This window comes from Pavona decussata, unplaced genomic scaffold (genome assembly GCF_977016875.1).
Source record: "Pavona decussata unplaced genomic scaffold, jaPavDecu1.1 SCAFFOLD_87, whole genome shotgun sequence".
Classification (NCBI taxonomy): Eukaryota; Metazoa; Cnidaria; class Anthozoa; order Scleractinia; family Agariciidae; genus Pavona; species Pavona decussata.
Window position 1 is genome coordinate 2,877,158 of NW_028145504.1, and position 22,007 is coordinate 2,899,164.

Genomic DNA, 22,007 nt, shown 5'->3' on the forward strand with positions numbered 1-22,007 from the left:
CTAAAACCGGCAAACCACATTATTTTCACAGTTTGTTCAGTGTATCTTGCTTATGATTATACGTTTACTTAATTCGTTCCTTATAGATATAGCAAATCTTTACAGCGATCCTATTGAAAATATGGCTGATTCACTTAGAATATTCGTTGATGTCTGTTCTACACATGGCATTGCAGAAATTATTCTATCTTACCCAGAATGACCTTCTGACCGACTTCTAAAAGGGTTAATAGATGCCATAGTTCAGGTCACTTTTATTTGTGGAAGATGACAAGATTATTTACGCTTATTTTGTCTAAATCTCAATCTCAAGCCAAAGCAACATAACTCTTTCTAGGTAAATTCAAATTCAGTGCGTCTCAAATCCCATCAAAATCTACGTTTGGTATTAGTTCACTGCAACGGCAGTGGAAATACTGCAACGCACATCATGATCGCAACACAAGAGTCATCAGAACCTGCCAGTAATTAAGCACTTAAGCCCATCGATAAGACAAAGGAAGCTTTCCATTAGCGATAATTCCTGTGTTATTATCTCAACAAATTAATAATTAACCGTGTTATAGCAAATTGCATTAGCCCACGTGTGGACCTTTATTTAGATTCTTCGATAAACAACGTGAGAGAAACTGAATATCGTTGTCTTGACTTCAAAGGCTGGAAAATAGAATTTCTCCACTATCATGAACAAGATAGCAGTTTTGCTTCTTCTGTTGGCTTTAGCCACGCTGCAAATCGACGCCAAAAAGTCTAAAAAGCACGAACTGAAAAAGGAGGAGAAGAAACAAAGCGAGGAGCAGATTGATTCCGATGACGAACCAGAAGTCAGGAATTTCTTTCCTGGATTCGCTATTCGCATTCCGGTTCCTGATTTTGGCATCTTGTCGAACATGAGGGAACGTCTGGATGATCTCTTTACGGGAAAACAGCCAGTGGGTCTGAGTGACTTCGTTCCTGGCGATAAATCTAAACTGAAAAATCTGAAAACCACGACAAAGGTGAAGAACTCTACTCGTGGTCCGTTCAAGACATACACTGTTACTTCAGAGACTGTTTCCACGGACAACAAGACCTCGCCACGAGTTGTGTCCAAAGTTTTCAAGCAACTCACCACCCTGGATAAAAATAAACTTCTGAAGGGTAAAGATGGGAAAATCAAGATTCCTTCGATGGAGTTTGAGCTTGGACCGTTAGGGCCTGCAGTCTTCAATGATGCTAAGGGAGAGGTGAGTCATTGTTGAAGCTTTTTTACTCGGTTTTTTATTTCCTTAGATATTAAATACGGGCGTTGAAAGGATGTTAATTTTCGATAAATTAACTATTGCACGTGTATTATCGCCGAACATTTTCTTTCTTAATACAAAGAGCACGAACGTCGGTGAAACTGTCTTTATTTGTTGGAAATTATTCGACTGAATAAATGTTATCCAAAATAACGAAGCTGCAATTTTGCAAGAGTTATATAATTCGACGACACAAATTGATGCGTTTTCATAATATAGTCTTTACATATGTTTCACATAATGGAATTAATGTAAAACTTTTTCAAGATTGTGTTCGATTCCACCAACGTGCATTACATTTCAGTAGCTCTCCGTGTTGGCCGCTACAGGTTATGCCCGTGTTTATTTGCATCTTGTTACTACGAAATGTTTTTAATTATATAAGTAAAAATTCCCAAGACTAAAATGTTACTTTTATTTTCAAAACCGAAAGACAATAAAGATAAAGAATTCGGAAAAAAAGGATTTTCTTAGTGATGAATAGCCGAAGATTTTAAGCGTAAGATCTGATTTGATCTTTAGGTGATAACACGTTTTGACCGGTACCTGCAAAATAACCTGCTGGACTTGAAATAATTTTCAAGTCCAAATTATGACTTTTTTTAACCATCAACAAAAATATCTGTAACACAAGCAACATATCATGAAAATTTTGAGAGCAGAAAAAGTATAATTTATATAATCGTGAATTGGTGTCAGAGTGAAGTTCGAAACGGCCTGACACCAAACCTAAAAGCTGCTCAATATGTAGAGGTTTTTTGTAGACTGTTCTCGCCGTCATTTCTCCCCAATCCCCCGGTTTAGTATACATTCAGACCACTGGTGGAGAGCAGATCATCGATCTCTTACATTTGGCACTATGATAAGCTATAAATTGAGTAGTGATCATCCGAAACAAATTTCAAGTTAAAGTTAACAAATCGACGGCAGTTTTCTATGATCTATACTCTTATAGACCATAAAATGACGTCAAAAAGTTTTCAAAATTCAAGTGGAACCACGAGCCGCAGGTTAGTGGTTTCACTGCCAAGTTTTGGACATTTTATGGCGTCATTTTATGGTCTATAAGAGTATAGACCGTGGGGCAGGAACGCCTGACGAACCCCTAAGAACGTCTGTGTGGGAGGCTAGACCATAGAAAACGGCCGTTGATTTGTTTTTTACAATAACATGGAAAAAGTACGAGCGGCAATTTTTTTCGTTGAGAAAGCGCGCGCGTTACATCTGACGTCATTTTTATTGTCTGTACTCTTATAGACAATATCTACGAGCCAATCACCGCGCAGGAATTTGGACAGTTATTGTAAAATGTTTGATAACTGATACGCGTTTGGGAGAGCCTGTAACTATGGTAACGATCCGTGCCGTATACTTCCTGACGTGCGTTTTCTTGAAATGTTTCGTAACATTTCGGGAGAGAAAAACTGTTTTATGTGCACAATGTTCATTACGATAAATTCTATTTTTAATAACTTAGCAACGTTGAAAAAGTTGTAAGATTTTTTTGGTCCGAACAGTCTGGCAGATACAGGGCAATCACTTCAAACTATAAAGTTGTAAATTAATAGTGGGTTTGGACAGGGAATGGCCAATTCATCCCCAATAAAAATGTAATCTAGTATGTTTTGCTAGAAACGTTGGATTAAATTTCAATGTGGAAGCAACCTTCTTACTGTGCTATTCAACAAGGGAGAAGGGGGCAGAGGCGTGAACCTCGCAACTCAGGAGCTCCTTCATTTGGCTCAATCGAGTGAGAGTATAGATACCGATAAAAAAATGGTCCTAACGTGCACAGTGCTATTAACGATATCGAAGACGTAAGGAACAACTCTTTCGTTTAGTGATACAATGGATAATTGCAAAGCGGTTTTAGATTTACTAGAACAGGAGAGGCTTTCCGTCTTTCTTTGGTTCGCAAAAATTTATACTTTAATAACTGAAAGTTGATTAGTATTTCTGCGTATTTCAGAAATGCAGCACAGCCAAAGATTGCAAGGAAACAGGAATGTACTGTGACGCGTTTTTTAACGTCTGCAAGAAGCTTTTGGACCCTGGGGCAACCTGCACACAGAAGGGACAGTGCGACAGCAAGGGCGGGAAATACAGATGCACCTGGGGCCGCTGTTTTGCAAATTCTGAGGAAGGAAGTCTAGGTTCGACACTCACTTTTTATACTTGTGTGATATCAAGTGGGTCATACCTGGTTATTACGGCTGTACAATAGAGCCGCTTTCATTTGAGTGCTTTAAAACCAAAACCCAAATAATTACTCTTGTTAACTACAACAGACGCAAACATTGCAATGAACCAATCAGACTGAAGCAAATACATATAACCGGTGCCATGGGCGGCAAAACGCGTGAGAGCACGTCACAATTGGTTTCGTTTTTGTTGCTAATTGGATGAGAAAGTGGCGCGAGTTTTGCTAACGAATTACAGAACGTAGTTAAGGTGATGTAACCCGAGACAATGTTTAACGGCGATTTTAACTAATTTTCGATGCGGACTAAAGGTCAAAAACTTGCAATGTGTTTTCACAACACAAATGCTTCGTAAACACGCTGTAACATTTTTTAAGGCAACAATATTGTGTTAAAACCGTCCCGTGTAATTTAACCAAAAACGAAAAAAACCAAAGCAAACGCGAAATCACTTCCGATACTCAATTAAAAATGCTCTGTTATTCGGTTAAACCATACTAATTCAAAACGTGAGGCGAAAAATCGAAAATTTTCAGAATTGTCTTGGTCGGGTACGTAATATATGAAATAAGGAGAAAAGATCACTTTTTAAATGAGGTTCTTACCTCAACATTCTTTTCCATCGACGTATTTAATTCTTTTCGAGTCTAATACTTAAATAGTTTATAGGCAAGGCATTGGGATTGTTTACAGGGCAACCAAAAAGTTCACCCCGTGCAACCACTTCGTTTCATTGCACGTCTCGTTACAGTGGAACCTTGATTAACGAACCTCTATATAACGAAGTCCTTGGTATAAGGCCCTGCCTTTTAAAATGTATGGAAAAGAACCTCGATATCCGGAACCCTCGATATAACGAACTAGTTTAATTTCCCTAGTTCCTTAGCACTTTGTCAAATCGAGGTTCCACTGTACCTCGTTTAGCAGGATGTACCATTCATCAATCTGAATGCTGAGGAAAACTACAAAATATTTAATTTGCTCTCTGGGTTAGAAAACCTCCCAAAAAATTACCCTTAATGACATAAACGACCGAGGGTGGTTAAAAGGGTGAGATGTGCAGGAAATTAGCAATGACAGGAACTATCAGCAGGAGTTATCCTCTCTTGCTTCCAGATGACCAAACCAGGACAGATTGAAGACCACCATCCCTAAGAAAATATTTCTCTCTGTAGGTACTTTCTGTGACGCAGACAAGGAATGTCATTCCAACGAAGAGCTGAGTTGCCAAGAGCAATCTGACATCAGTCGCTTCAGTGGGGTGTGTATGGCCAAGCTGGATGAGGGAGCCACATGTGGTAACGCCATTCGCAGCATGTTTGATGTTGGTTTGTTCAGACGGAGTGAAGAGCCATCCAACGTCTGCAAGAAAGGATTGTCCTGCAGGACTGTTGGGTAGGAGGCTGGTCTAATGTTAGTTTTGTTAGTTATTTGTTGATGATCGTTTAATGATCAAAGTGATAAAACAATGCTTTTAAGGGATGGCAAATTGTAAATCCGATCAGTTTTGTGCAAGGCCTAGGCTAGTACAAAGGAGGATATTACTATCTTCCCGACATGGACCGCGTAGCAACTATATTATCAAACGGCTGGCCCCACGTGAATTTCATTTATCAATGGACGCCGTCGAGATAGTAACGCGGCAACTCGAGGTTTTCGAGAAATCGAGTGTTATTTACTTGAATTGCGTGGATTTAGCCGTCGATTCCAGGCAGTCTTCGGAAATGCTGCATTTATAGAGTATAAGATGCTTCTCGGGCACGTGAACTTTCCAGATGAGATGAACACGCCGCAAACAGTAAGTCAGTGACAGTTTGAAAACGCTCGATCGACCGCTTGAAGCACGTTTCGTGTTTTTCTCGGCGACCTCTTCAGATGTTGACTTGAGGGTAATGGCTCCTACAATAAAACGAAATACATGAAGCGAACACATATAAAGAAAATCTCGAATACTAGGAGCTTGGAACATGAGTCCACAGCAATAAATACAGGTCGAATCATGACACAAATCGCGCCAAAAATCCCTCACATGCAACTTCAAAATTTTTGTTGAAAACGTGGAGTCAATAGGAGTCGATCAGTTCCCAGTGAAACTTTGAAATATAAAAGCTAATCTTTGAATATTATAATCCTATTGACTCGTCGTTTAAGTTCCGAAATAACGCATTCAAAATAGGTCATGCATATTCAATAACAACAGTCATGGTTGACAAGCCACGAACAATACGCAAAGTATTGCTGTTTTGAAGAATATCTCTCTCTGAAAAATATTCCTTTCCCTTATTTGAATGTAAATGAAATAAATAAAGATAAATTACTCACCATGGATCATTTGTGATACGAAGAAATCCAGCTCAAACTTGGCCTCAAACACGCGCATTCCTCTCACTGACCGGAAGCCATTTTACCGAAATAGTAATATCCTCCTTTGGCTAGTACAGTTGATAGCCGCATACATTAGCACTTTGAGACTTTTTCATTCGGATCGCGAAAGGTTAATCCAGATGGATTGACAGACTCAAAAAGAAGCCAGTACTGTATTCGTTAGGTTTGTATAGAGCGGCTCCAGAATCATGTTCATTCACTCATTGTTGTTTGAAATGGGCGACTGGAACCTTTTTGAGTTAAATTTTTACCGGTGGACATTTTTGAGAGAATAAGGTTTTAACAGGGGCTTTTATTGTTAGGGTTTTTTGCATAAGGGGAACAATTAAATTTTGGGGGTTACGTTTGAATTCTGGCCGTTGGAGTTTTCTGGGGTCCAGTTTTATTCTAATAGAAGATTTTTTCGGTTGGTTCAACTACGTGACCTCATTCGCACCACTTCTACACTAATATTCCTGTATACTTCTCCCCCCCCCCCCCCCCCCTATCCCCCCGGGGTAGCAACTACCAAATGTCCCAATATCTTTACATACATCTACTCATCTGAAGTCTTTCTGGTTTGTTGTTTGTCTTCAGGTTTTTCGGACGCAAAGTCTGCATGAGAGATTCCACGGAGCTCACCACAGAAGAGTCAAAATCGATTGACGATGAAGAGTCAAAGTCGATTGACGTTGAAACGCCCGACAAGGAGGCAGAAACAAGCGGGGAAAAGAAAGAAGACGAGAACAAAAAACTGAAATTCTAAATCAGATTTAAACTGTGCAGGCTATATGCACAAATAAAACGTTGATAATGTCTTGAGTAATGTTCTCAAGAAATTAAAAGAGAGAATATAAAACTTAAAATTTAATAATAAATCGAAAAGATCAATTTCTTCTGTTTCTTCTTTTGGTTTTCGTTTCTGCTGTAGGCGTGTTACACCGCAGCGCGTACAAGTATAGCCAATAATTAGAGTTCCCCAGTCTCGGAAATGATTTTCTCGGCCTAAATTTGCCAGCGCCAAACAAACATCTACAAAATTTAACTATAAAAGATCTGACTTTCGAATATGGTCATGTTACTAAATTAAAAAAGCTCTTTCTAATAGTGTCCTTAGCTGACCTAAATTAAAATCACATCAGGAAGAAGTTATATTTAAACATTATTCTACGAGCACGCGTTGTATATGGACGATAGCTAGCTAACGAGGCGTTTTATGCCAAACTGACAATAGTCATCCCATATCCAACATTACAAGCGCGAGTGGAATAATTGTTTTCTTAAAATATTGCTAGATCTTGCTGTTGAGTTCAATCTGCAAGTAACTGACCAGAACGAAATTTGTTAAGCATGTATAACGGCTGATACCCCATCGAAGCTAAGCACATCAAAACTCTGACTGTAACAGCATTATCCAATGACTCAATTTTTTTTTTAAAACTTAATTATAAAGCATAATACATTTTCTTTGACACTGAAACGCTCGCGAGAGAGAAAGACGTTTTTTTTTTAAATTTTTTCATACCACTTTCAAGGAAGTTCTTTTGTTTGGCATCAGAAACACTAAAAGGAGATTTGAAGGGCAGACATTGGTCACTTTCTATATATTCCAGAATTACTGTTAAAGGCTTTTGAATATGACAATATTTCATTCTGCATTCTTATGTTCATGATTATTCTTCATTTTCCTCGAGGCAAATGAAGTGCAGAACCCTTCGTACTGTAGAAAAAGCATTGACAAAAACGATAGGATTCTGATATTGATAGTTTACATTAGTTGCTATCACTACTATAATAGTGATAGACTCTCTCCACAGTGACGTTTGACCCCGGGAGGGAGGGTACTACCCATAAGGTACCGATAATCCCGAAAGGGGAACCTTTTTCATGTACAGGTCGGAGGTTGATAAAAGAGCAGGGATTTCACGAGCTGGTGTACAGAAAAGGGTAGGGGCTCAACGAAAAAAAAAAGAGAGAATGTTTACTGAAGGTTTGTGAAAGGGGTGCCATTTCTAATGGCAGGAATATGAAAAGGTTATCTTTCCTGATAAAAAATGGTAAATAAAAAGGTAAGGGTTTGGATCTCGAGGAGAAGTCGTCCCTCATAAAACTTTTTTGAAGCTTCTTCCCCCACCCACCCCGGGCGTTTGATCCTCCCAGCCAGTGTACCATGGCCCCCAAGGGAGCAGGGACGCACAGGGAACCCAGATTCCCTCCCCCCCCCCCCCCCCAACAAAAAAAAAAAAAACCCAAGAGCCCAAGAGCCATAAAAAAACAAACATCTCTCGACAGTTTACGTTTTCTTGTACTCTCTCAACAGTTCCCTCACGGGATCCAACAGCAGATGATTTTCATTCCATCCTGATGTAATAAAACAAGGGTATTGTGCTACTAGACATCACTGCTGTTTTTAGATTCAGTTTAGTTAAGTTTAAACTAAAGAAATTAAATATGGTATTGCGCGCACGCTCCACGCAGTTTTTCTTTACATAATGGCTTTAAGGTGACTCGACCCAGTTATGTTTTGACGGTACCACCCTACTTTGAAGCTCTCTGATATCCCCGCCTTTACTTTTATCGTAAGTGTAACACGTAGAATGGATAACATATAGATCAATATACAATATAGCAAAAAAAAAAAAAAATGGCGATCGGAGTAAATGTCACGTGGTTATAGTGCCACGCCCCTTTGAGGTCTGAGTCGAAATTCTGCTGTTGCCGGCTTTTTTCGTAAAAATCTCTCGGCTACACATAGTGCGCATTAGTGCCTTGCGCTGAACAGAGTTTGAACAAAATCGCAAAGACCTAATTCGAGAAATTTAGGGCTTTCCAAATTTAGCTCATAATTTATGTAAAAATGATAAGCAAACTTTACACGATTGTATATAATAAACTATTAGATTTATTCCTTTATTATGGGGATCTTTATTACAGATGGGTCCTTGCAAGTCAGCAAAAACCTTTAGGGCCTTGTAAATGCGCGCGATTTTGAGCAATGCAAACATATAGAAATGATAGTTTTAGCTATTTGTTGACGCTTGTCAGCGTTTCAGAGTCCTTCTAACAAAAAAGCATTTTCTTAACAATTCGTGGTTTTTTTTCCTTCATTTCTTTTTCAGGGCCACAATTGATTAACTAACTACTCGGATTCTGAACTTCATGGTCATTGAAAAACTGTGACATTATCTCCTGTAAGCCCAAACTTGAGTAAACATTGACGATTTTTAGCGTTTTGGCTGAGTTTGTGCTTTGGGAGTTTTCTATTGTTTCTAGTCTGTCATGATACAGCATTCTTGTTCGACACGCGTGCAATGTCCAATGAGTGCATTCGGAAGTCAGGCAAGCGTGGTCATTGCACGCGTGCTGAACAAGAATGCTGTATCATGAAAAACTCGAAACAATAGAAAACTCCCAAAGCACAAACTCAGCCAAAACGCTAAAAATCTTCAATGTTTACTCAAGTTTGGGCTTACAGGAGATAATGTCACAGTTTTTCAATGACCATGAAATTCAGAATCCGAGTAGTTAGTTAATCAGTTGTGGCCCTGAAAAAAAATGAAGGAAAAAAAACCACGAATTGTTAAGAAAATGCTTTTTTGTGAGAAGGACTCTGAAACGCTGACAAGCGTCAACAAATAGCTAAAACTATCATTTCTATATGTTTGCTTGCTCAAAATCGCGCACATTTACAAGGCCCTAAAGCTTTTTGCTGACTTGCAAGGACCCATCTGTAATAAAGATCCCCTGACTTGCAAGGACCCATCTGTAATAAAGATCCCCATAATAAAGGAATAAATCTAATAGTTTATCAGATATAATCGTGTAAAGTTTGCTTATCATTTTTACATAAATAATGAGCTAAATTTGGAAAGCCCTAAATTTCTCGAATTGGGTCTTTGCGATTTTGTTAAAACTCTGTTCAGCGCAAGGCACTAATGCGCACTATGTGTAGCCGAGAGATTTTTACGACAAAAAGCCGGCAACAGCAGAATTTCGACTCAGACCTCAAAGGGGCGTGGCACTATAACCACGTGACATTTACTCCGATGGCCAATTTTTTTGTTTTGCTATATTGTATATTGATCTATATGTTATCCATTCTAAGTGTTACACTTACGATAAAAGTAAAGGCGGGGATACGAGAGAGCTTCAAAGTAGGGTGGTACTGCCAAAAAAAATGGGTCGAGTCACCTTAAAATGTCCATGTATGAGGTTTTAAGCATTAGAAAGATCAAAGGTTTGAGAAAAAATATGAAGCTGTGCCGTCAGTTAAGCCATATGAACAATAAAATCATTAAATAGAAGAAAAGATTTTCGCAGGTTTCAAATTTGCTTATTAGTCGCCTGCTTTCTCGACATATGTAGTTTGACGACACATTCAACGAAAACAGGAAATTAGTGCTCTTCAAAATTCTCGTTTGTTTTTCACTTAAAGAAGTAAGCCATCCCACTTCCCGCCGAAATAAAACGCAGGTTGCCGCTCAGGTTGAGTGTGGCATTTCACAATGGCTTACACAGAGGGGCGGACGTACGACGGACGGTCGAACAGTGACGTCATAACCAAAATTTTTCGCTTTCATGAGTATACCAAAATCTCTTTTTAATGGGGCTCCGCGCGCGCGCCTCGGCAACGGGAATTTTGCCAGTTATTGTAAAAATCTGTGATAGATAGAACCTTTCAATCGTTCATTTCCAAGCGAACGCATGTTGCTGCTGAAAACGGAGCCTTCACTCTCGGTTCTATTTCTATGGTGCCAAGCGTTATCGCGATGCCACCCTACAAGTTCTTAATTAGTTTGACAAATTTATGACGTCTTTTTGACCACTTGTTGGTCCCGGCTCCAGTTTCAAATGGCCATTGAAAATACAGGAACTGTGCGATTTTCACGTTCGCCATAGCGACCAGGACAGTTCAAACTGAAGCCATTAGAAAGCCCTGTCAAAAACATGCCACAAAATTGTCAAAAGGAGATTGGCAGCGTGACGTTACTCAGTGTGTTCATACTTCTGAGAGATAGAAAAAACTAATCGCACACTGAACGAATTGAATTCTCGTCAATTTTAGGCCGTATGTCTTGTTCCTGTCCCATGATTTTTGAACATAAAAAGTGAGGAACACCCAACGATTCATCTCGGTGGATATCTGCTCGGAAAGCCTTAATCGCCTGAGAAATTTAGATTCAGTTGAAACTTTCTGCCACTTTAAATTTAAGCTGAAGCATCCGAAGACTTCAAACTATGTTACTTAATGCCCAAACATGCCTTTAAAACGCCGGATAAATGTTTGCAAACACAAAATACACAGTAAGTTAAGTATTTTGCTTAAATGTTCGTTGAGTGCCCTTGACAAGTTAACCTTCCTAATAGATTTGAAACGATTTCGTCAGTTCATTTATTTCCATCTTTGCAGACATGCTTGGCAGTTGGCATGGCATTACGTCAAGTATCGCAACGGCCTTCCTGAGAGAGCAGCGTGTATCATTATTAAGATAAGGCATAAAATCAAGATACATCATACTATGTGAAAATACGGTTCCTCCGGCGAGGCTCGAACCTAGTCTCCCTTAAGGGCGGGTTGTTCGAAAGCCAATTAACGCTAATCTGCGATTTATAATTAATGGAGGTTTTCATCTCGCTCTTTAAAAGTGATTTCAAAGCCTAATTTCAAGCTAAAGGCAAAGAAAAGCCTAAGTCAAAACTGACGGTCAAAACTCTTTTGGAAGAATCTTTATCGATTAGTTATTAAACCCGAATAAAAGTTCACGTTAATCCAGGATTAACTTAATCGGGCTTCGAACAACTGGGCCCTGGCTTCAAGACAGGCGCGATGACCACTACACCACAGGAAATCAAGTGTATGAAATGGTTTAATTGCCTGTGGTGTAGTCACTATCACGCAGGACTTGAGGGCTAATAAGTTTCAGTCCTTAAACCGGCAAACCATGCACATTATTTTCACAGTTTGCTCAGTATATCTTGCTTATGATTATACGTTTACTTAATTCGTTCCTTATAGTTATAGCAAATCTTTACAGCGATCCTTTTAAAAATATGGTTGATTCACTTAGAATATTCGTTGATGTCTGTTTCGCACATGTATCCGATTAACGTGACATCTTACCCAGAATGACGTTCTGACCGACTTCTAAAAGGGTAAATAGATGCCATAGTTCAGGTCACTTTTATTTGTGGAAGATGACAAGATTATGTATACGCTTACTTTGTCTAAATCTCAATCTCAAGCCAAAGCAACATAATTCTTTCCGGGTAAATTCAAATTCAGTGCGTCTCGAATCCCATCAAAATTTACGTTTGGCAGTAGTTCACTGCAACGGGAGTAAAAATACTGCAACGCACATGACCGCAACGCAAGAGTCATCAGAACCTGCCAGTAATTAAGCACTTTTAAAAGCCCATCTATAAGACAAAGGAAGCTTTCCATTAGCGATAATTTCTGCGTTATTATCTCAACAAATTAATAATTAACCTTGTTATAACAAAATGCATAAGCCAACGTGTGGACCTTTAGTTAGATAAACAACGTGAGAGAAACTGAATATCGTTGTCTTGACTTCAAAGGCTGGAAAGTCGAATTTCTCCACAAACATGAACAAGATAGCAGTTTTGCTTGTTCTGTTGGCTTTAGCCACGCTGCAAATCGACGCCAAAAAGTCTAAAAAGCACGAACTGAAAAAGGAGGAGAAGAAACAAAGCGAGGAGCAGATTGATTCCGATGACGAACCAGAAGTCAGGAATTTCGCTATTCGCATTCCGGTTCCTGATTTTGGCATCTTGTCGAACATGAGGGAACGTCTGGATGATCTCTTTACGGGAAAACAGCCAGTGGGTCTGAGTGACTTCGTCCCAGGCGATAAATCTAAACAGAAAAATCTGAAAACCACGACAAAGGTGAAGAACTCTACTCGTGGTCCGTTCAAGACATACACTGTTACTTCAGAGACTGTTTCCACGGACAGCAAGACCTCGCCACGAGTTGTGTCCAAAGTTTTCAAGCAACTCACCACCCTGGATAAAAATAAGCTTCTGAAGGGTAAAGATGGGAAAATAAAGATTCCTTTGGTGGAGTTTGAGCTTGGACCGTTAGAGCCTGCAGTCTTCAATGATGCTAAGGGAGAGGTAAGTCATTGTTGAAGCCTTTTTACTCGGTTTTTTATTTCCTTAGATGTTAAATACGGGCATGGAATGGATGTTAATTTTCGATAAATTAGCCATTGTACGTGTATTATCGCCGAACATTTTCTTTATTGATACAAAGAGCACGAACATTGGTGAAGCTGTCTATATTTGTTGGAAATTATTAGACTGAATAAGTATCCAAAACAACGAAGCTGTACTTTTCCAAGAATTATACAATTTGACGATACAAATTGATGCGTGTTCATGATGTAGTCTTTACATATGTTTAGATAATGGAATTAATGTAAAACTTTCAGAAGATTGCGCTCCACCAACGTGCATTATACTTCAGTAGCTCTCTGTGTTGGTTACAGGTTATCCAATGTTTATTTGCATCTTGTTACTACGGAATGTTTTTAGTTATATAAATAAAAATTCCCAAGGCTAAAATGTTACAATTAATTCCTCGCGAAGCGAGGTTAATTAATTTGTCGGCCCAAGGGGAGCTAAGCCGCGCGAACTATATTTAGATATAGATATATTTATATCGTTGAGGATGTCTGCACTGTTGCCTGGCAACAGTGAAAAACAAAGTATGAATGATGTCAGACTGTCTGGCGTCGTGTGGAGCAAATTTGCATACATCGGAAAAAATATGCGTGCAGGATTAAATTTCAACTGCAATGTTCATCAATATTCACTGGATACAGAACCATCTCTCCAGAATATTTTCCCTTTCTTTTAGAAATCCTTTTTGTGAAAGATTGCATTGAAGAAATTACACGTTTTGTGGCCGCGGTAAAATAATTTTCCGTGGGAAATAAATCCATCGAACACGACAGCGCTGCACGCCCGTTGTACATTACGTCGCGTCAGAAATAGATTTTCAACCGCAAACTAGCCTGTGGAACTACGAAAAGACCATGCTCATCAATAAGAAAATGCTTTGCCCTATTAATCTCCTCATTTGATGCTACAATACGAGTAAAGAGGGCTTTTCACCCAGCTTCGCGAGGTTTTGTGAGTCACGTATTTCTAGTTTCAAAACCGAAAGACAATAAAGATAAAGAATTGGGAAAAAAAGGATTTTCTTAGTGATGAATAGCAGAAGATGTCAAGCGTAAGATCTGATTTGATCTCCAGGTGATCGTAGTTACTAAAACAAGGAATGACCTAAAATGATCTAAAATGACCTAAAATGACCTAAAATGATCTAAAATGACCGAAAATGATCTAAAATAAATCTGAAATATTCTGAAATGATCTAAGTGAAGTAAAACCAAGATAAAATTACAGAATTACAGAACTGAGTGCTTATCGAAGTAAAGGCTGATACCAGGAAGTTGCTGTCAGTCAGAAGAAGACTCGAAAAGTGCCGATGGTTGCACGTAAGCTAATTCGATGACAAAAGAGAGATTAAGCACCACGTTTACGGCAAACGGCAAACGCGAGATTCGCGTTTTATGTTTTTTTGAAAATATGAGTACGTAGATGAAAATAGTACAAGATAATTCTGGCCTTTAATTCTAACGCAAAAACACTCAATTTTTCTGAGAAACTGAAAACAGCGAGCGGCAAATAAAGGATAAACATGGTCACGTGGTCATTTCTGCCGTTTGCCGTTTGCCGTAAACCTCTTTAAAGTTGCGTAAACAAACCTCACTAGAGCGAATCTCCTTTTTTTTTGGTTGGTCTGAAAGACCCAAAAATATCGGCACTGACCAATTTTTATCGGGTTCGTTTTTCGGTCGCACATTAAAAGCCACGCGACAAGGCTAAATACTTATGTAAACACTGATAAAACGCTTTTGTAAACAATGTAAAGGCATATCTGTGCATCAATAGGCCTTATCACGGTTTTCGGTATTTTTTCCCGCGAACTATTTTTAGTAGCCGTTCACGGCTGGTTCGCTATCGAGACAAATGTATGAAAAATTCAAAACACGACTGGACGCTTTCTGGCACAGCTACGTCCCTCCATTTTTTTTTCTTAATCCTCTTTCTAGTGCTAAAAGTTTCCTATTCATTAATTTTTAGAAGCGATGTTTTATCAAAATTATTTGACATCGGATCAATCAATAACCAATCAATCAATCAATCAATCAATAATCTTTATTTATACACGATAAGTATTAAAGCAACGCTTCGCTTGTGGGGTCGTGTCTAAATAATTAAATAAGATAACTAATGAATTAGAAAATAAATAGGATATACACCAGCTAAAATCATATAGCTACTTAATACATACAAGTCTAAAACGATAAAAGCTTAAAATTCTAAAGTACAACGTGGATTTCCATACAAACACTGTTCAGTTTTCAAGCCTGTTTGCCTACTCGTCATTTTAGGTCATTTTAGATTCATATTAGGTCATTTTAGGTCATTTCAGATCATTTTAGGTCATTTTAGGTCATTTTAGATCATTTTAGGTCATTCCTTGTTTTAGTAACTACGTTTAGGTGATACTGACGTTTTGACCGGTACCTGAAAAATAACCTGCTAGACTTAAAATAATTTTCAAGTCCAAATTATGACTTTTTTTAACCATGACAAAAATATCTGTAACACAAGCAACATATCATAAAAATTTTGAGAGCAGAAAAAGTATAATTTATATAACCGTGAGTTGGTGTCAGAATGAAGTTCGAAACGGCCTGACACCAAACCTAAAAGCTGCTCAATATGTAAAGGTTTTTTGTAGACAGTTCTCGCCGTCATTTCTCCCCAATCCCCCGGTTTAATATACATTCAGGCAACTGGTGGAGAGCGGATCATCGATCTCTTACATTTGGCACTATGATAAGCTATAAATTGAGTAGTGACCATCCAAAACAAATATCAAGTTGAATTGTTTGATAACTGATACATGTTTGGAAGAGCTTGTAACTATGGTAACAATCCGTGCCGTATACACGTCCTGACGTGCGTTTTCTCGAAATGTTTCGTAACATTTCGGGATCGAAAAACTGTTTTATGTGCACAGTATTCATAAAGATAATTTCTATTTTTTAATAACTTTGAAAGCTAGCGACGTTAAAAAAGTTGTGAGATTTTCTGGTCCGAAGAGTCTGTGGGGGTTTCCGGCAGATACAGGGCAATGACGTCAAACTATAAAGTTCTAAAATAATAGTGGGTTTGGACAGGGAATGGCCAATTCATCCCCAATAAAAATGTAATCTAGTATGTTTTGCTAGAAACATTGGATTAAATTTCAATGTGGAAGCAACCTGCTTACTGTGCTATTCAACAAGGGAGAAGGGGGCAGAGGCGTGAACCTCGGAACTCAGGAGCTCCTTCATTTGGCTCAATCGAGTGAGAGTATAGATACCGATAAAAAAAATGGTCCTAACGTGCACAGTGCTATTAACGATATCGAAGACGTAAGGAACAACTCTTTCGTTTAGTGATACAATGGATAATTGCAAAGAGGTTTTAGATTTACTAGAACGGGAGAGGCTTTCTGTCTTTGGAACTTGGAACTTGGAACTTGGAACTTGGAACTTTATTTTACGTGGCACTCCACTTAGCTAAAAGCTACTTTACAGGAAGCCCAAAAACAAGGAAAAAAACATTACAAAAACAAAAAGAAAGATAAAAATTAGCTATCAATCTAAAATCTAAAAATTTAAAAAAATAAAATATGTAGAAATTCTAATCATTCATGTATCAATACATGTGTAATTACAAATTAAAATTTTCAATTTCAAGAGCTAACCACAATAATAACAATTTTAAAATGCTGCATGACGAATACTTCTTAGAAATTCGCTTGTGCCGGCCATTGCCCGAATCGAGTCCGGCAGCGCATTCCATGTCTTTGCCAGCGAAGTACCGAAAAGACCTAAGACCATGCTTGGTGCTTCTTACTATGGGCAATAAGAGCATGTTTGTTTCCCTTAAGTTATATTTTGTTTTCTTTATTGTGAGTAGGTTTGCAATGGGGGTTGGTGCCTCTCCTGGAAGCAACTTTTTTTGTGATCAACATGTCCTGGATACGACGTCCCTCTAGTGTGCTATGCAAACCGATCCAACTTAGCAATCTTTCTTTGGTTCGCAAAAATATACTTTATACTGAAAGTTGATTCGTATGTCTGCGTATTTCAGAAATGCAGCACAGCCAAAGATTGCAAGGAAACAGGAATGTACTGTGACGCGTTTTTTAACGTCTGCAAGAAGCTTTTGGACCCTGGGGCAACCTGCACACAGAAGGGACAGTGCGACAGGAAGGGCGGGAAATACAGATGCACCTGGGGCCGCTGTTTTGCAAATTCTGAGGAAGGAAGTCTAGGTTTGACAATCCCTTTTTATACTTGTCTGATATCAACAGGGTCACATCTGATTATTGCGGCTGTACAATAGAGCCGCTTTCATTTAAATGCTGTAAAACCAAAAACCAAGTAATTACTCTCGTCAACTACAACAAACGCAAACGTTGAAATGAACCAATCAGAACTGAAGCAAATACGTATAACCGGCGCGTGTGAGCACGTGTCCATTATTTTCGTTTTTGTTGCTGATTAGATGAGAAGGTGGCGCGCGTTTTGCTGACGAATTACAGAGGAAACTAAAGGTGATGTCACCCAACTTTTAAAGACGATTTTAACTAATTTTTGACGCGGACAAAAGCTCAAAAATTTGTTGAATGAGATTCTCACCTCAACATTCTTTTCCATAGACGTATTTACTTCTCATCGAGTCTAATACTTAAATAGTTTATAGATAAGGGCAAGGTATTCGGATTGTTTACAGGAGAACCGAAAAGTACACCCTGTGCAACCACTTCGTTTCATTGCACGTCACGTTACAGAGTACCCACGATTTTACGAACCTCTATATATAAGGAAGACCTCGGTATAAGGCCCGGCCTTTTAAAATGTATGGAACAGAACCTCGATATCCGGAACCCTCGATATAAAGACCCATTTCCCTAGTCTCTTGGCAATTCGTTAAATCGAGGTTCCACTATACTTCGTTTGCCATGATGTACCGTTCATCAACATGAGGAAAACCACGAAGCATTTAATTTGCTCCCAGGGTTAGAAAACCTCACAAAGAAATTACAGTTAATGACATAAACGACCGAAGATGGTTAAAAGAGTGAGGTGTGCAGGGAATTAGCAATGACAGGAACTATCATGCAGCAGGGTTTATCCTCTCTTGCTTCAAGATGACCAAACCAGGACAGATTGAAGACCACCATCCCTAAGAAAATATTTCTCTCTGTAGGTACTTTCTGTGACGCAGACAGGGAATGTCATTCCAAAGAAGAGCTGAGTTGCCAAGAGCAGTCTGACATCAGTCGCTTCAGTGGGGTGTGTATGGCCAAGCTGGATGAGGGAACCACATGTGGTAACGCCATTCGCAGCATGTTTGATGTTGGTTTGTTCAGACGGAGTGAAGAGCGATCCAACGTCTGCAAGAAAGGATTGTCCTGCAGGACTGTTGGGTAGGAGGCTGGTCTAATGTCAGTTTTGTTAGTTATTTGTTGATGATCGTTTAATGATCAAAGTGATAAAACAATGCTTCTAAGGGATGGCAAATTGTAAATCCGATCATTCTTGTGCAAGGCCTAGGCTAGTACAGTCGATAGCCACATACGTAAGCACTTTGAGACTTTCTCATTCAGTTCGCGAAAGGTTAATCAAGACGGATTGAACGACTTAAAAAGAAGCCAGTACTGCATTCGTTAGGTTTGTACAGGTCGGCTCTTAAATGAAGTTCAATCACTCATTTTTGTGTTTGAAATGTGCGACTGGAAACCTTTTGAGTTACATTATTACCGGTAGACATTTTTGAGAGGATAAGGTTTAAGTAGGGGCTTTATTGTTAGGGTTTTATGCATAAGGGGAACAATTGAATTTTGGGGGTTACATTTGAATTCTGGCCGTTGGACTTTTCTGGGGTCCAGTTTTATGGTTATAGAATAATTTTTTTTGTTTTTTCAACTACGTGATCTCATTTGCACCACTTCTACACTAATATTCCTGTGTATTCCCCCCCCCCCCCCTGTCCCCCCCGGGGTAGCAACTACCAAATGTCTCAATATCTTTACATACAACTACTCATTTGAAGTCTTTCTGGTTTGTTGTTTGTCTTCAGGTTCTTCGGACGCAAAGTTTGCGTGAGAGATTCCACGGAACTCATCACAGATGAGTCAAAATCGATTGACGATGAAAAGTCAACGTCGATTGACGATGAAGAGTCAAAGTCGATTGACAACGAAGAGTCAAAGTCGATTGACAATGAAGAGTTAAAGTCGATTAACGATGAAGAGTCAAAGTCGATTGACGATGAAGAGTCAAAGTCGATTGACGATGAAACGTCCAGCAAGGAGGCAGAAACAAGCCGGGAAAAGAAAGAAGACAAGAACAAAAAATTGAAATTCTAAATCAGATTTAAACTGTGGAGGCTATATGCACGAATAAAACGTTGATACTCTCTTGAGTAGATCAATTTCTTCTGTTTCTTCTTTTTGGTTTTCGTTTTTGCTGTAGGCGTGTTACACCGCAACGCGTACAAGTATGGCCAATAATTAGCGTTCCCCAGTCTGGTAAATGCTTTTCTCGGCCTAAATCTGCCAACGCCAAACAAACATCTACAAAATTTAAGAGCGGCTGCCTGTAAGAATCGAGAACTGCATTTCAGCGACCACTTGGTCGAATTTCTGATATTTCGCCTGAAGATACCCTTGAATTAACTATTTTCGAAAATCATATTTTAAAGTTCCAAGGTATTTTATTTTTTTGAGAAAATTGCAAGAGTTTGAAATGCGGCCAAGGGGCGGTCACGGGCCGATGAAAACCGTGAAAATTTAGGTCAAAAGACGAAGCCCCGTTCACGGTGTAAAATAACCCAATGAACTTGAAACTTTACACAAACCTAGACCAACTATCTTGCAAGAGAATCAATACAATAAACATTCCAAACTCGCTGGCTGCTTTCTAAAGCATGCAGATTTGTGTACGCTACTCAAAATGACCTTGAAACTAATGCCTATTTTCATTGAAATAAAGGTGTTTCTGGTATGTCATTTTCTCTAAATTAAATCTCATATATCGAAAGACGAAGAAAAGAACTTTATTTGTACCAAGTTTCAAGCTCTGATTCAAACTCTTTCCCACTCAAGGAAGATCGAATATGCGTGCGATACTTGCGGCTCGCAATTTATGAGATCAGAACCGATTCACAAACGCTTGACATCTGGAGCCCGTGAATGTTTCCAAACATCACATATTGGGCCCTAAAACTAATCAGACGGACTGACGACAGCCATTCAATGTTTTTTGATCTTTCCTGCTCTGCTCTAAAATAATATAGTTATTCCGGTCAGTTTGCCTACGAAACATGTGCAACAAATTTGCATACCATTTCGATGTCGCAGGAAAAAGTAGTGCAAATCATACTTTACAGCTCCTTTATCTTCTTAAATGAAGTAGTCGATCAGTAAAATGGAGAAAAGCGTGTGACTTTGTTCCTGTCGTGTTGTTTTGAGTGTTCGTGTTTGGCAGCGACGGCTCAATTCAATAAGCCAGTGTGACACTGATCAACTGTAACTCGATATTCCCTTCGGTGATGTGGGTAACGCGCACGTGATCCTGGCCAGGCACTTGTGCGTTCAGGGCGCTTTTAGAAAAGTAGTGCTTGTGGGCCAAGCTACGACTACCCTGGTGATGATGACCTTGACGAGCTTAAGGACTGTTCAAGAGATCTGAGAGCCCATCTTTCCAGCATTGTTTTTTCCGCGAAAAAAATCGCCGTTCAAGTATTAGTGTCAGTTTTTTATTTTACTTACAGTAATGCAGATCTCGGAACGTGGATTTTTTGCGAAAAAAAATCTATCCATAACCACCATCCCCACAATTAATAATATAAAATTTGAGGGTGTCAGAGTAGTCTGAGGGTATCAGAGTAGTGAATTCCCCACCGACCAACGCGACCTCCCCCACCCCCATCCCCTCTGGGGATAAGCGTCAATTGTGGTTATTGTTTACTTTCCCAAAGCGGTTTTATCGTTGTTCCTGCCGGTTTCTTTCAATTTTCGAGAAGATAGGAATCTTGCCAGCCTTGGTCTGTCTGGTGATGGCCACGAAAACTAACTTATTGCTAGCGCAAGCGGGTGAGGGCCGTTACTACCTTATTACTAGCACGTGCGGGTGAGGGCCGTATTTCGCCTATTCATTTTCCAATTTCAGATTTCATACTATTATTTTTTTCACAGAGTTGAAAGAAACTGGCAGAAACAGCGAGAAAACGGTCTAGGAAAGTAAACAATAACCACAATATTATTGACGCTTGTAGCTAGGGGGAAGGGGGGGAGGTCGGGTTGGTGGTCGGTGGGGAACTCACTACTATGCTCTCAAATATACAGATTTCATACTTTTAATTGTAAGGATGGCGGTTATGGATGTTTCTTTCTTTCTTTCTTTCTTTCTTTCTTTTTTTTTTTCGCGAAAAAAATCGACGTTCCAGGGTATGTATAATTGAAGTTAAAAAACGAAATGACACTAATACTTGAATTTTTTTCGCGAAAAAAAAAAATCAAAGCTGGCAAGATGGGCTCTCGCATCTGTTGTACAGTCTTTTAGCTTGACAAGGTGTTCATCACCAGGGTAGTCGTAGCTTGGCCCACAAGCAGCACTTTTCACTATTTACAGTTCCTAAAAGCGCCCTAGCTTGTACGCACAGGATTCCATACCGAAATGCCTGGCCAGGTCACGTGCGCGTTACCCACATCACCGAAGGGAATATCGAATTACAGTTGATCAGTGTCACACTGGCTTATTGAATTGAGCCGTCGCTGCGAAACGCGAACACTCAAAACAACACGACAGGAACAAAGTCACACGCTTTTCTCCATTTTACTGATCGACTACTTCATGTAAGAAGATAAAGGAGCTGTAAAGTATGATTTGCACTACTTTTTCCTGCGACATCGAAATGGTATGCAAATTTGTTGCACATGTTTCGTAGGCTAACTGACCGGAATAACTATATTATTTTAGAGCAGAGCAGGAAAGAAATC

General features: G+C 39.2%; 2 protein-coding genes across 3 annotated transcripts; both read left to right on the forward strand.

Annotated features, from left to right (window-relative positions):
- The first annotated feature begins 578 nt into the window (after positions 1 to 578).
- LOC146474787 (uncharacterized) lies at positions 579 to 6,739 on the forward strand. Its single transcript, XM_085116524.1, has 4 exons — positions 579 to 1,226; positions 3,253 to 3,436; positions 4,660 to 4,879; positions 6,446 to 6,739. The coding sequence occupies exons 1-4, from the start codon at positions 684 to 686 to the stop codon at positions 6,612 to 6,614; spliced, it is 1,116 nt and encodes a 371-aa protein (XP_084972650.1). The 5' UTR covers positions 579 to 683; the 3' UTR covers positions 6,615 to 6,739.
- A 5,650-nt stretch (positions 6,740 to 12,389) lies between these two features.
- Positions 12,390 to 19,583, forward strand: LOC146474788 (uncharacterized). 2 transcript variants are annotated; one of them, XM_085116527.1, is made up of 5 exons: positions 12,390 to 12,985; positions 17,090 to 17,273; positions 18,212 to 18,431; positions 19,085 to 19,168; positions 19,313 to 19,582. In XM_085116527.1, the coding sequence occupies exons 1-5, from the start codon at positions 12,455 to 12,457 to the stop codon at positions 19,371 to 19,373; spliced, it is 1,080 nt and encodes a 359-aa protein (XP_084972653.1). In that variant the 5' UTR covers positions 12,390 to 12,454; the 3' UTR covers positions 19,374 to 19,582. The 2 variants fall into 2 exon arrangements, with proteins under 2 accessions (XP_084972653.1, XP_084972652.1); XM_085116526.1 differs by having other exon boundaries at positions 19,085 to 19,583.
- The last annotated feature ends 2,424 nt before the right edge of the window (positions 19,584 to 22,007 follow it).